Genomic DNA, 16,166 nt, shown 5'->3' on the forward strand with positions numbered 1-16,166 from the left:
GAACCTGCTAGATAGTTTCACTTCAACTTCTTAGTTCAAGGCTGAAAAAGTAACAGTAGGGGATCAGATTGAGGAAGCAAACCTTCTTATTAGACATCTGCATACACACTTCACATATCTCACATAGCATATGGGAGATAAATTTCCTTTGTTTCTTTCTATACTGTATAAATCTTGGGAGTCTGTATTCTAATAATCTTGCCCTGAGGGGATGTACTGCAGCTCAGGGAACTCATAGTCAGTATAGGAATCTCAAACTTTGGCATGTTGGATAATCTTGGTAAAATTAGTTATTTAGGGCCTCATCAAATAAATGACTGTGGCATTTTGTTTTGTATTGTTTTGGGTTTTCTTTTCTTTTCTTTTTTTTTTGCCATAAACTACTTTCTTCATCATTTACTATCAATAAAACCTGTCTTAGGAAAATGATGCATGTCAGGTTTTGGTAATAAATGAATTCTTGAAGAAGACTGAAAGCAATTTCAGTTCACTACAGGGATGTAAAGAAAACTCACAATTTTTCATATTCTCCACATGTTCAAATACCTCCCACCCGCAAAAAATGGCAAACACTGCAAGATTTTTCACATTTTGTATTTGTTTCATTTTTGCATGGGAAACAGTGTTTGGAATCCTGTTCAGTAGTTACAAATGCATTACACAGAGTTACACACTTTTGAGTATTTTGTATTTACAATTTTGAAACAGCTTCTATGTAGTCTCAACACACCTTCCAATTTAGGGGGTATGTGGGGATCATGCCACTATAATTGATATGGAAATAGTGTTTCTCCTGTCATTTGTGAAGCAGCTGGTTGATAGTGCCTCTCCACCATCCTATATAAGCACTCTCTGTCAGGAAGGGAATTTGCAACAGAAGTCATGCTTTTGCATGTTGCACTAGAGAGTGCTCATAAAATGGGTGGGAATATATAACAGCTGCTTCCTGATTGTCAGGGAAAACTGACCTCCATCAGTTGCAGTGGCTGCTTCCCACTAAGTAAGGATCAGAGGAATCAGGATGGGATTCACAACATAGCACTGTAACTGTTATGTTTACAGACATATAAATCCTCAGTAGGATTCCAGCCAGTGTCATGCAAAATATATTTTGATATTTTGCCAGTGTTATTTTTAATGAAAAACATTATTCTGCACAAGTAACAGTTTCCAAAAAGCTCTGCATATATTATAAAACCCTCAAAACATTGAAAAAAATGAGCAAAACCGGTTTCTTGTAGGTTATTTGGGCTATATGGCCATGTTCTAGAAGCATTCTCTCCTGATGTTTCGCCTGCATCTATGGCAAGCATCCTCAGAGGTTGTGAGGTCTCACAACTTCTGAGGATGCTTCCCATGGATGCAGGCAAAATGTCAGGAGAGAATGCTTCTAGAACATGGCCATATAGCCCGAAAAACCTACAAGAACCCAGTGATTCCAGCCATGAAAGCCTTCGACATTACAATGAGCAAAACACTTATAATCAGTGTAGAAAATAATTTTAAAATATCTTTCTTGAATTTCATTTTTTTCTGTAAATGAGCACAGATTTATATCTATCTAGCTATGCACACACATCCATGCACTCAAGTATTTTACAACAATATTATTTCACAGAGGTTTTATTATTAAAGTTTTAATATCTTGCTGATGCATCAAGACAAGCACTCTGTTTTCATAGCCCAACATCAATTCTAATTTTTAAAGGGAAGAATTTTTTTCTGTCAGTTTGTGTACTGACAGTCAAATAGCTCTTTTATAGACCCAGAAAAAAATATTCATTTGTTCCCTGCACTGCGATGATTTTTGTTTGGATTTAACAGTCACACAGTTACTTCACTACTGACACTTGCATTAGAAATAAATTGGAAACACTAATGGATGAATGTATTCCTAATGCTCTGTGTAAACAACATATCTTAGAATTTGAATCTTTCATAAACATAACTTTTTCCTCCGGTTAAAAGTACTTCACTTAGCGATCCTATTTTTGTGAAAAGTGCAAGGAGATTGTCAACATCATGTAGAATAGGAAGAACTAAACTGCTGTGTGTTTCTGGTGAGTCAGAACAGCTGGTCTGCAAACAGCTGGACTGTAGACCACATTTTTAACTGATCTGGGTGTTGGCTTGTAACTGCATATGGGGTTGGGAGATTCTTGTTAGATAAGTTGAAATCAACAATACAGTCAATCCTGTAGGACAGAGAGTTGAAGGAGAATGAAGCAAAGTACTCAAGTGAGCTGATGTCTTTTCTTGCAAAGCTCAAATTTTCTCATGGTCATTGTGAATTGCCCATGTATGGATAACAGAAATGTGGAACAACATGCAGCAGCCCTCATGTCTCCACATACATTTCTTATTTGTTTCTGCCTTGGCTTTGAATTCTCTTGTGCATTTCAACAGTGGAGCAACAGAAGTAGGTAAGAATATCATTTTTTAACATTTGGTCATTACTGGAAAGAGGGAGGGTTAATGCTAAACCTCAATAGAAATAAAGAGAGTGGGGTTTCCTATAAGCTGGAACTCTACAGAATAGTTCAAGACATTATTGGGCAGAAGAGGAACTCACACCATAATCGTCATTCTAAATCAATGGAAAATGTAACTAAAATGTAGGCTTGCAGATTCTAACAGATGCATGTCATGAGTTTACAGATCAATGTGTTTGTATGATGATCCTACTTCCAATTTGTTTCTGTGGAACTTTCTTCCAGAAGTTGTTGGACTTGTCATTTGAGAGTACATTGGTTTTGTTTTATTTTTAAATAGAAAGACGTAGACACAAAGCTTTCAGAAATGTTCATATGGAAACACTTAACAGAAGAAAAATGCCAAGTTTAACTCTTTTCAAAATAAGAGATGTCTATGCATATATTCCAAAAGATGAAAAAAGGAGGAGGAGGAAGAGAAGTGGGGGCACATTTATGCATTAAAGAATATAGTTGTGCTAATGGAACAATAAGTAATATAAATAGTGTGAAGGTTTTTGGGACTGTGTTTGTATGTATGTTGCTAGTATTCATACACAATAATTAATATGATATGGATTACACGTGTACAGAAAACGTGTGTGATGAGATAGGCAGAAAAGGGACCCCTGATACAAATCTTGTGCTGGAGATTGCATAAAGGAGTGGGTGGAAACATCAGATAGACACTTCTTGATGAACAGAACATACTCTCATCAATCCCAGCAACTGCTTATCAATAAGTGGGCACCTGAGGACTTTCATGGTTGCTTCATAATTCCAAAACTAGAGATTTTGAATGTGTAGCAATTTTGAAAGTGTTATTGTATATTATTATACTTGTAACAATCCAAGAGAATTCTAGTCACAGTTATTGAAGAGCATTAATCAAATACTTGTGTAGATTGGAGCAGATAAACTATTGCTGACAGTTGAAAAAGCCAATTCTTGCAGGAGTGGCCAAACATGAAACAAATAAACAAAAAGCAGATCTACATAGTAGGAAATGACAAAGTAGAACATTGTTGAAGCCCCATGGATATCAAAGCAGATTTCAAAGTGTCCATTCTTACTTAGATGAGACTTTTGCTGGCATAATTCTTCACTATGATTAGGTTGCCAATGTTGTGCATGCATAGAATGGCTCATTATTGGCTCATAGCAAAGATCAAGGATTTGAGGATAAGGCTGGAGACCTTATCTCCAGTGATATCTAAAACAGCTGCTCATTGTTATTATAGAGTGCTACATCCATCTGCAATTTAACAAACTACCCCTTTATTGCCTGTTACTGAAAATAAGGTGCATAAAGTAGATGATGAGCACACTGTCAACAGCTCTCATTAACTATCTACAAAGGAAGAGTTATTTAAAGTATGCCTCATTTGAATATCAAACAGTTACATAGCAAGGTTTAAAGGCATAAAAAACAAGACAACCTACCTTACCTCCTTGGTCTTCAAGCACTCTCTCTAATTTCTAAATTCTTGTAAAGGATGCCATGGTGGCTAGTTACTGATAACAAAAAAAGTTGCATCAAAATTGAGTGACCTTTTAATTTCTGAAGGCAACAGATTGTCATTGTAGAAGTTATAGCCAAAGGTAATATTAACATTTGTAACCACCCAAACAGAAATGAACACATTTTGCATTACAGAAATGGCAGAACAGCTGAAAGTTATGAAACAATTATGAGAGGTGATGGTCTTCCTTCCTCTTATTTCTTATTGCATATTCTAGTTAAAGAAATAGCTCAGAAGGAGTTCATATTGTGACAGACTGAGCTGTGACATTATGATGAAGTTAACAAAACCATATGCTGCTTGCTTTTATATTATGTAGATAACAAATCTGCTAATTCCACAGTGGATACAGCAAGAACAACAAAGAAGTTGTCTGAAGATGCCCCACTGAGGAGAAGAGAAAGTCTTAAAACATAGAAGAACTTTCCCTTTGCGATTTTCTTCAGCAATATTTACAAGGCTATATCAGAGATAATTAAGGGAATGTTCATTATTTTTGCATTTTCATGTTAACTCTGAATGAGGAAACATGAAAGTGTTACCAGCAGTGTTTGTAATTGCTTGCTGCCGTTATTACTTGAATTAAACAATAGATACAATAACAAAACTGACTGGTAATTGAAATGTTTCTGTAGTCCAATCACACAGTAAATCAAGTAGTGCTACACATATGAACACTAAAATAACTTTGCACAGATGCACGAGAAAACACTGCCAATTACTAAGATATGGATAAACAATTGGAAAGAGACTGTGGATCCAGCTGCTCCTTTCTTCTGTTCTGTATTCCTTCTGTCAACAGCATGATTAAGCACTATGTGTGGCATTAGTGGATAATGCCAACAGGTTTAACTCAAAATGCAGTTTGAAGTGCATTACAAGGTAAAACCTGTGGAGAAAATCAGAACTAGTGACATTTATGTGGGTGAGCCGAGATGTCATATGGCAACTCCTTCACAATAAGGAGATTGACAGTATGCCAGGGATGTTTATATGATGTTTTGGTGTTACAGTCTGATAGGTGGTGGAACTGTTTGTGTGATGCTTACAGGATGAGAGAACTTGCATTCTGGCCCTAGCCATAAAATCTGAGACTGGTTTGGAATGCCAATACTCCAGACTAGTCCCAGGAGCAGCTACATTGTCTGTTTTCATCCTGCTGTGGCAGTGAGATGGATTCCAGACTGCTCCAAACCTTACCATTGCTGACCATTGGCTCCATAGCAGCTGGCTAGTAAACTCTGGGGAACTCTTGGCTAGTGCTGGGTGCCTTTGTTGACACCGGCTAACGTGGCTATGCAGTTTGGGGAAAGGAGGAGCGCCTGCACTGATGACAGCGAAGATTCTTGACAATGACCATGAGTTGGACAGCCATCCTTACTGTTGCTGTCTTTTGTCACTGTGGCAGCCAGCCAGAGCTCTTGGCCATTGCAGGGCACCTTTGCTGAGAACTCTGAAGTTTAAAACATGTCTTGACTTTTGTTAACATGAGATAAAAGCAGGTTAACCAGATTTACCCCACGTTATGAGCTAGAAGTCCCTTGATGCTATGTGGAGATCTAAGAATAACTTCTGGCCCAATTTGGGGTTTCTGGCCAGTGAAGACATGCTCTCTGTATGTTTGTCTATTGTATTGATTCATCTACCTGGTGAAATCAGGAAAGCTGTATTCCCTTCACTACTATTCAGATTAATCTTCCTTGTCTCAGCTTACTTGTTACATTTTGTATAAAAGGCCTGGAAACAAGAAATGCCAGAAGCACACCCTTTTCTTTCCTCATAGTGCAGGAATTCACTTGCACAATGAAATCCGTATGTTATTACTTTTTTCTGGGTTTTTCATTTGTTTAAGTTATTGTTGTGTCTACAAAGTGTTCCTGGTTATTTCTTTCAACTCAAATTTGATTTTTGGCTTATTTAATAGGGAATTAAAATAGATGGAGATTTTGATTTCTTTTGCTACTTTAAAAAAACGAAGTGTTGGAAACTATCACAACACTGAAAGAAAGATAAAAGAAAACAAATGTCAGTGAGATCTGAAAACTATGCCTTTGGGCTATTTCAGATGAAGTTCTGTCACTTTTTAGAAACTAACTATAAGAGCTAAAATATGTGTTTTCTATGTTTGTGGAGCTTTTCCTGCTGATTCCGATTCCATACAGATATTGATAATTTAACAGGTTTCTTGACAGAATTGTATACAACTCCTTGGCAGGGTTCTTGAACACAGATAAGGAATATTCAACCTGCAGAACATTGCCAAATGCTTAGATTATGGCTAGTCTGACTGGGAAAACTGTGTCACACAAGAAAAAATACATCATTTTGAAGAAATCAAAAATATACAAACACACATGCAAGCTTACTTTATGGTGCATTCCTTTGTGACTTTTTATTTTAAAAATCTGGATGTTGTTCAAACATAAAAAGAGCTTCAATAGTAAGAAATGTGTTGTGTACCAAAAGCACAAATGAATCACATGTTACAATTTGTAATGTTATGATTATCTATAATATAATATACAACACTTGCCATGAATTGTGACTGTGTGTATCAGTGCAATACTGGTTGCATAACAGAAGACCTTGCTGTGCAACAGGGCATTATGTGAGATACCCAATATGGAATGTGGTCTCCATTAGGCAACAGGATCCATCACACAGTGAAGTCCATTACACAACAGAACTCATTGTCCAATGGAACCCATGACACTACTGTGGTTTTGCTTACATAAAGCTCCAGAAGTTACAAAGTTATTATTTTTTTCTGAAGTATCAAATCCATGGTTTCAGAATCTGTTTATACAAAGGGCCATCTATACTTCTTGATGTAGACAAACTCAGTATTTCCTTAACATTCAGATCTAGTTCATTGTTTTGTTGCCATTGTTTTGGAGCAGATATGTCAGTGAGCTTATAGTAGTATCTCATTTGCTAAGTGATGTTGATTGTGTAATATCAAATATTTATTGATATAATTCTAAGCAAAAGGCAGGGTGTTTGTGTTTGAAAATATCCACTGCTGATTTGAAGAGGTCTGCATGCTGCTGTACCTTCATATGAGAGTTGTTTAGTGGAGGCCTGTTCTCATTCACAGTTTCTCATTTATTTTTTGTCACAACTTTCCTTGATTAGCCCAATTCCTATTATTTTGATTGCTCTATTCATGCTCCACAAACTGGTAGGAACAAAATTGTTTGCTTAATATAAAATAAACAGAACTGTAGAAAGATTTTCCTTGAGCTGATTTGGTATTTATTCATTGATTGACTGTTAAGAATATTCAGCTTTCTAGGTTCCTAAAGAGAACAGAGTCTGTGGATTGGACAGCAATTTATCTGTAGGGTTCTTTGAAATTATGCATCTTCCATGTTGACAGATACATTTATATCTTGATACCCTCTTGACGGCTTGGTTTGTTGGCAATTTCAATGCATGATCCCACAGGTATTGTTAACACCTCATCAGTTCACTGACTCTCAAAATCAAACTCTCATAACACCTGCAATGTTATGTATGGGACATCATTTATATCCTGTAATATATAGCAAAGGTGCTTATTTGCTTCTGTGCCTAATATAACATGTACATTTTAAGTGATGAGCTATACCCCAGTTTTTTATATCATACTTTGATGTTCACAGGGCTTGTTTGTCATTTGATATCTAAAACACTGTAATTACTACTAAAAGTGAAATTGAATGGGCCATATATAGAATTTTAACATTCAAATTTTGGCAGATATTTCTCAAGGTTATTATTATCTATATAAATAAAAATGTAATGTTCGTTTGTGGGATTAACAGAACTCAAAAACCACTGGACGATTTGACACCAAATTTGGCCACAAGACACCTAACAACCCAATGTATGTCCTTCACTCAAAAAAATGGTGTTGTCATTTGGGAGTTGTAGTTGCTGGGATTTATAGTTCACCTACAATCAAAGAGCATTCTGAACCCCATCAATGATGGAATTGAACCAAACTTGGCACACAGTTCTCCCATGACCAACAGAAAATACTGGATGGGTTTGGTGTTGGAGTTGTAGTTCACCTACATCCAGAGATCACTGTGGACTCAAACAATGATGGATCTGGACCAAACTCTACACGAATACTCAATATGCCCAGATGTGAACACTGGTGGAGTTTGGGAGAAATAGAATCTTGACATTTGGGAGTTGTAGTTGCTGGGATTTATAGTTCACCTACAATCACAGAGCATTCTGAACCACACCAACGATAGAATTGGGCCAAACCTCCCACACAGAACCCTCATGTGGGTCACAGCAACGCGTGGCAGGAGACGGCTAGTTAATAATATTAATAATACATTTCAGAAAATGTATTCTTGCTGTGAGAAGGTATTCAAAAAGCCAAGTAGTTTTTGAAGGCAAGGAATAATTCCAAAATGGCATGAAGCTTGCAGGTGGTTCTATACCTTAAAAAAAATCAATGGAAAAAATAAATTACAACACAAAAACATCTGTATTTGTGGATTTGTTCAGCATGAAATGTGCACATATTTAATTTCCATAAGAACCACATTCAATGCAGAAATATTAATTCCCACACAGAAATTGGTTTTTTTTTTCTATGCAGGACTTAATGATTTTGCATTAAACTATTATTTTCCATGCATAAAATACTGTTTCTTGTGCAAAAAGGCTACTTTTTTGTACCAGTTTTGCATGGACTATGTCATTAATTGCAGTGATTCCCCTCAATCCAAGATTTGCCTTGGCAGGGTCGCTTGACATTTGAAAACATGTTCTTCCTTGACCATTTTTAAAATTATATATTTTCAATATTCTTCCCTACTCCAAGGTGAGTTTGCAGAGGATTATGCTCTTGAACTGTCATATATATATACCATTCCTAGCCTTTTCCTACATGATATAAAACTAAGTATTCTTAAAACAATATTTTTCATATTTATATATATTCACTTCTTGTATCTTACGTATCCAAACATTATATGAATTATGAAGATAAAATGTTTGTATCGCTATTAATAATGAAACTAACAAGGAGCAAGACAAGGTTTCTATGGAGTTAGATAGACTTTGTATATTTAATGAATCTACTGGATTACTAGATAATAACTCAATGGTATGAAACCCACTCATCCAGCTATTGTTCAGGCCTCCAAGGATGAATGCAAATTTAGAACCAGTTCATATGGTAATATTTTTTGTTTTGAGAAATTATCTTGCTACTGAAAACTCTCCTTTGCTGAAAAGAGCTTCTTCAGTTTCTCAAAATGAAAGGGACTTTAAATGTCCAATATGTGATAATGATATTGCACAAAGCCATGTGATTATTGATTTTCTGGGAGCCTTTAAAATTTGTTTTGGAGGCATCTATAAACATTTCAATTACTATGGAATTCACTTGCCAAACTGGCCCCAACAATTTGTTACATTGAGCTGCATAATTTAGGGATGTTTATTCAGAGATAGTCTCCATTAAGCGGGACTTACTATCTAAAATGGCAGCAATAAAATGATGTCATGTCTTTCAAAGGGGAAGATATGTTCTCCTAAAAGAGACAATTTAGTGATTTATGCAACTAGTAGAGATGATGGATACTTAACAAGCTTTCTCTTCACTCATATGAACTATATAATCTGAAGATTGCTTGAGAACCTTGTGGCCTTCCAGATGATATTAGACTCCGATTAGCTCTAAATTTGACTATATTAGCTGATGGGAGATGAATAATTTTAAAACTTCTTTGATATGTCCTTATTAACCCTGCTTCTGGGCTATAAATGTCATTTCCTATTGATTATATCATTAAAAAAACATGGGAAAAGTTTATTAAATTGTGAAAACTTTGTTTTTGCAGGGCATCCTGCAGCATACTTTGCTATAGTTTTTCAATTAGTATCTCATACACCAGTGGTTCTCAACCTTCCCAATGGTGTGACCCCCAACCATAAAATTATTTTCATTGCTACTTCATAACTGTAATGTCACTACTGTCATAAATCATAATGTAAATATCTAATATGTGGGATATATTTTCATTGACTGGACCAAATTTGGCACAAATACACGATACACCCAAATTTGAATACTGGTGGAGTCGGGGGGGGGGGGGGATTGATTTTGTCATGTCAGATACATATATTTTCTGATGGTCTTTGGCGGCCGCTCTGAAACCCCCTTGCAACCTCCCCGAGGCCCCTACCCTCAGGTTGAGAAATACTGTCATACAGTCTCAACCATTTCTACATAGTTTGTGGCAGCCACAAAAACAAAGTTTCTGAAGTATAAGAACTGCCTTCAAAGTAAGTACCGCATAATTAAACAGGAAATAACACTTTCAGACCAGGAACAGAAGCTTTTCAAATTTTGTTACATAGTGTTTTAGAACATTGGGTGATTATTGGCTGGTGTGTTTTCCATAGATAGATTGATAGATAGATAGATAGATCCCAAACTCAAATTACCTCTAATATTTCTCTATAAATTCTATATTAGCCCTTTATGACTAGTTAGATGTCAAGGTACTTTTCCATATTATCCATTGTTTATGGTTTCATTTAGGTTAAACTAGGAGCAGAATATGTTTCTTACTTCCTGAAATGCAGGACATGGGTCATTGTCATGGATTTCCTCTTTTCAATGAGTCACTCTGAATAAGACCTCCCTAGAATGGTGCATTTGCATATGACATTCTCAGTGGAAAGGTTTGCGGCTCTCCTATAATTGCATTTACTGGAAAAGAAAAGTGTACAATGTATTTCTTTGGAATGTCCACCATCTGATGCAATGCCACTGCATATTAAAAGCAAGATGACCTGAGACAGCTCTGCTTCAGTAGCAGCTCATACTAACTGCCCTGTGTGTGTGGAGGTGGGAGGGGAGATCAGATTCTAGCTCAGGCATGAGCAATGACTATGAAATGGTCTCAGACTATGATTTTTGGATGGCGTGATTTTAATATTTAATTTAATTTAATTTTTTTTAGTATGTATTAATTTTAATTCAATGGATTTTAAGCTTAAGTTTGTATGTGTTTAAGGCATTGAGTAATTACCATATGTAAGCTGTTTTGAGTCCCCCTTAGGGTAGAGAAAGGTGGGATATAAATAGGGTAAATAAATAAATAATAAACTTCAACTCTCACAATTCCCAACAGCAAGCTGAAGTCCAAAACACCCAGAGGACTGAAGTTTGCCCATCCCTGTTCTAGCTCCTCCCCAAATGGACTTGCCTTCTTTTAGTTTGTTAAGCTTGCAGTTCTTCATATATTTATTATACATTCATAAATATCATGTATTCCTTTGAGAAACATAAAGTGGGTGGAATATAAATGGAATAATGCATAAATACCAAATCCCTCTATTTTTTCCAACTGTAAATGTTAATATACTCTATTGATTTCTTGAAATACAGTGAATTCTTCCCCCTTGTTATTTGAACTCTCCATCTTGCATTTCCCCAGTTTCTCAAATTGCTCCTGACATGAAAAAAAAATCCCAACAGTTATACACAGAAGTTTACTGCCTCTGATGTTATAGGTAACAAATAACCATAATGCGTAATCACTGCCCTGTCCATGAATTTATTCCATTCCTGTTTAGAATCATTGAACTTCATAACTAAAATACAGAGAAAACATTAGTGACAAAGGACTTTGCTTTGCAGGAGCCATGTTAATTATTTTCTATCAGGACATTTTTGTCTGTAACTTTGAAACTTTTATGCTTAATACTACTTTTCACTAATTTACCTAGACCACATGTTAAGCTATGTATTTCACAGTGTTTTGGATCTCTTCTTCCTTTTTGATTGCACAGCAAACATATTGCAGCCAGATGCTTTCTAGATGACAGGAGATTGAGCCTTCATTACTATTTTGATGCCTCCCAATTTAGGGCCCTTCCAGACAGGCCCTATATTCCAGGATCTGATCTCAGGTTTTCTGTTTATCCCAGATTATCTGGCAGTGGGGACTCATATAATTCATTTTAAAACAGAAAACCTGGGATCAGATCCTGGGATATAGGGCCTGTCTGGAAAGGACCTTACTGGGAAGCATCACAGTAGCTGTTTCCCAGTAAGTTGGACTTGAGGGGAACTAGACTGGGAGTCAGCACATAGCCATGCAATGGCTATGGTGGTTGTGCATTTGTAGCTGCCTAATAGGATCTGCTATATTTTCTTTCACACTACGATTGGATATAAAGGTGATATTCACACTCCTTGTGAATGCAACAGGAAAAAAAAGATTTTTGGTGCATAAGCCAAATTTGATGGAAATAACTTAAGTATGTTGTACAGATGCATAGCTGCTTTCTGCCATCGCAAACAATTTCACTGTAAGTCAGGAGACAGATACGTTTGTCCAACAGTCATGAGTAGCCATTGGGGAATCTGATGTCCCTCTTCCTTCCATTTGATCCATCAACTTCTATTGCCAGTAGTTAGCTCTACCAGCAGCAACAGTAGCAGCAGCAGTACATAATGGAAATAACTTGGCTGAAATCAGGACTGGTGCGTTTTTCATCACAGTTTTAGGGAGCTGGGAGCTTTAACATTTAGCTCTCCGGCTATTATTCTTCTGCGCCACTGCCCTGCAATGGTATTGCATAATCCCTAAAGTAATTAATTCCTGATGACTTCCCTCATTTCCAGCTTGGTTAGTTAGCTTACATTAGCATGTATGCATGGATCATTTCTTTAGTTACTTCATTTATAGTTTTTAAGACAAATTACAAGATTGCATTTCTCTGTCACTCTGAAACCACGTGATCCTGTAATAATGAATCAGCTAAATGGAGAGGATTGGTCTGTCAGTCTCAGTGCCTACATTTATTCTAGTTATATGGGCAGTGCAATCCTAACATAAACATGCATCAACCACATGAGGCTGGATTGAAACACAGATCCGACTTTCTAATAGCTGCTCTCAGAGATCTGTCAATAGGTGACCTGAGAGAGAAGCTCTGTTATAGTTCTAAATGTCTTTCAGCCCAAGGATAAAGACAATACTAGGTAAGTAAAGAAATGTAACTAAAGAACTAAAGAAATGAAGTGTTGAGAATCAGTATAACATGCACAGATATCTATAACAACAAATACAAAAACTGCAGCTTGCAAATCACAATTTCTATATTACAGGAAATTCTTCATTAAATGTAACGTGGGAACATTAACATGATTAATTAGTAACTGTTTATAAATGAAAGATTGTTTATCAATATTTTGTCAACACAATGAAACTTAAGCTTCCAAAATAACCATTACTATATACCAGGATATTCTTCATAAGTACATGATGTCAAAAATAGTAACTCAAATATTATTAAATGCGATATAATGAAATTTCAGCTTCCAAAATAGCAATTTCTATGTTGTAGAAGGTTCTTCATCAATATATGACGTCAGGAACAGTAACACAACGAGGTCCCCCAGGTTGTTTCCCTTGTTTCGTAATATCTTCTTCAGGTGTTATTCTTATCTATGATGCTTGAATTCACAAAATAAGAACAACAACAATTCTTTATTGATTAGTCAATTCTGACCATATCAAAACATGCAAAACATACACACTTGCCCATACATACAGTAAAACCATAGCGTGGTCTAGTCCATGAGGTTACTAAATAAGAAATAAAGCAACATACAGACAAAAGATATACTAAAATCCCCAAATTGGCATAGTTTTGAAAAGGTTATTAATGTGCATGCTTGACTACTTACATTCTAATTAGTAGCTATTGGTTCTGTTGTAAGTTCCTATCTGCATTTATAGTCTTTGGATCCACTAGATAGGAAATAGGACAACATATAAACAAAAAAGGTATATTGAAATGCCCAAACACCCCAATATTTGTCCGCAATGAGGTTGAGAAGCTCGGTATAGAAAACTGTGAAATAAATAAATAAATAAATAAATAATGATTTTCAAAACCCATGTTAGTCTACTTACATTCCCAGGCTGTTCACAGGAATGTAAGTAGACTAACATGGGTTTTGCAAATCCCCCCAAACATTGGGGTGTTTGGGCATTTTAATATACCTTATATATTATATACCTAAGCCATTACTTTGCATTAGAGCCATCAAGCATTTTACAGAAGCTTGTTATGCCTTAATCCATATTCCATCTGTGGGAGGACACACAGGCATCCAAAGGAGGTAATATCCTTGGATATGGTTGTATTTAGCTGCATTCCTTAGAAGCAGGATACAAAATGTATCTTAGCATAGACTAAATCTCTCCAGCATTATCTAGATCTTTTGTAAATCAGAAAAAAGTGTTATCTGCATCAAAGCTGCCATAGGCAACTGCCTTTATATATGAGTGACACTCTCCATCTGCTTAGCTTCATGTAGTTCTGGACCAGTTTTATATCTTTTTGTATCCAGTCACCTGACAGAGCTTTAGTGGCATTCCATTATGCATATAATATTATCTTCAAATCAAGATGACAAATTTAGTGACTATTTGACTATGATGTAACACTTGAGGTATACATAGTTCTTAGTTGCCTTCCATCAGATTGCATCAGCAAGGAACCATTTCTAGGGTTCATTATTTATTTATTTATTTATTTACTTTGCTTATATACCGCTGTATCTCAAGCCCGAAGGCGACTCACGGCGGTTCACAAACAGTAAAAACAGTAGAAACAGCAGTGGTTCCATACAACATATAACACTTGACTTAACACATTATCCATAAATTACCAATAAGCAATTACAATGCACAATTATTACAAAAAACAACCATACCCAATCTTCTCATCATCCAAGCGTAGTCCAGGTTCGTCGTCCATTGTTCCATTCCTATGTTCCATTACCAGATTGCACTAAATTACTCAAACGCCTGCACAAACATCCAGGTCTTCACCTTTTTGCGGAATACCATTAGAGATGGTGCTATAGGCCAATTATAGGCCAATTCATTGTCTATGGTTCCTCCTGAGCATATATCTTTGTGTTGGCTGGTTTATGCCCAAAACTTACCAATGTGTGTGCTCTTAGTAACACACAGGCTTTCCACAAGACTCCAATATTAATATTTTATATTTTATGCTTTCCAATCATTCTACTTTGACTTCAGACCTTTAAATCTGGCAAAATGGAATCCATATCAGTGTTCAGCCTAATCTGACAAGTACTTTCCCATACTTCTAAGCCAGGAGGGTTTTGGATTCAGCACAATTTCAGGTGGCTAAGTTTTAGTTCAGCTGGCTTGTGGCTACCAAGGACAGAAAAGGAGAGATGTAAAATTTCTGGAAGTTTTTTCATTCACAGAAGATTACTTTGGTTGGAAAATAATGTTTCCTCATTTTACCATAAATGATAAAAGTAATAGAAAGCATTAACATTAAAGAAAATTAATTTGTCTCTACCAGTTCTCCATGCAGTCAGACAGGCATAACAGGCTAATTCCTACAAAAGGAATTGAGAAGAGGGAAGCAAGACCAGGAATGGTAATAATATCATAATTTTAAACCATGAATTTTAAATTTATATTTTGTTGTATTATATTTTAATTTTTGTACCATGGATTTTATTTTATATATTTTATAGTAATGTGTTTTAATAAATGTCTTATTGTATGTATTTTCCATAAAGAGAGGAAAGTAACAAAACAACTTCCTCCTCCTTCTCCTCTCTTTTTATTCTTCTTCTTCTTCTCCCTACCTTGTCTTACCTGAAAGAATTCCTCTTACACAATTTCTAGAAATGATTTTGGGGAAGAAATGTGAACACTTTGCTTCAAACATTTCATTCATCATTCAAAATGAAAATATTCCAGAATTCATTTTTGTAATTCCTGTGTTTTCTCCCATTTTTCTGTGTTTCCAAAGATCTTCATATTTCTGGTGAAAAGTGAATCCCAGTTGGATTTACTGGTTATTTTAGAAAAGAATGCTATACAATTCTGAAATAAGCTGCAATCTTTTTTTTTTTTTAGCCAAGTACAAATCGGCAACAATCAACCTCCTATATTTATCAATACCTTCAGCCACTATTGTCCACTCTGTCACAAAGCACTCTTCCCAGACTTTAATTTCATTCTAGTAAAGCTTGGGTTGAAAATAATGCACATTTTTCAACAAGGCCTATAATACAAACCGATTCATAGACATTTATATATGAAAAATGTGCTGCACAGGCATATTTAAAACTGTCTCTATATTC

General features: G+C 35.8%; 1 protein-coding gene across 6 annotated transcripts in view; it reads left to right on the forward strand.

Annotated features, from left to right (window-relative positions):
* Window positions 1–2,133: 2,133 nt before the first annotated feature.
* LOC132766860 (von Willebrand factor D and EGF domain-containing protein-like) overlaps window positions 2,134–16,166 on the forward strand; it is a 324,994-nt gene continuing 310,961 nt past the window's right edge. For all 6 annotated transcript variants that reach the window (XM_067472855.1, XM_067472881.1, XM_067472890.1 and 3 more), the window contains exon 1: window positions 2,134–2,423. In XM_067472855.1, coding sequence (XP_067328956.1) covers window positions 2,315–2,423 — 109 coding nt within the window. In that variant the 5' untranslated portion in view covers window positions 2,134–2,314. The remainder of the gene's footprint in view (window positions 2,424–16,166) is intronic.

This window comes from Anolis sagrei, chromosome 1 (assembly GCF_037176765.1).
Source record: "Anolis sagrei isolate rAnoSag1 chromosome 1, rAnoSag1.mat, whole genome shotgun sequence".
NCBI classification, from domain to species: Eukaryota; Metazoa; Chordata; class Lepidosauria; order Squamata; family Dactyloidae; genus Anolis; species Anolis sagrei.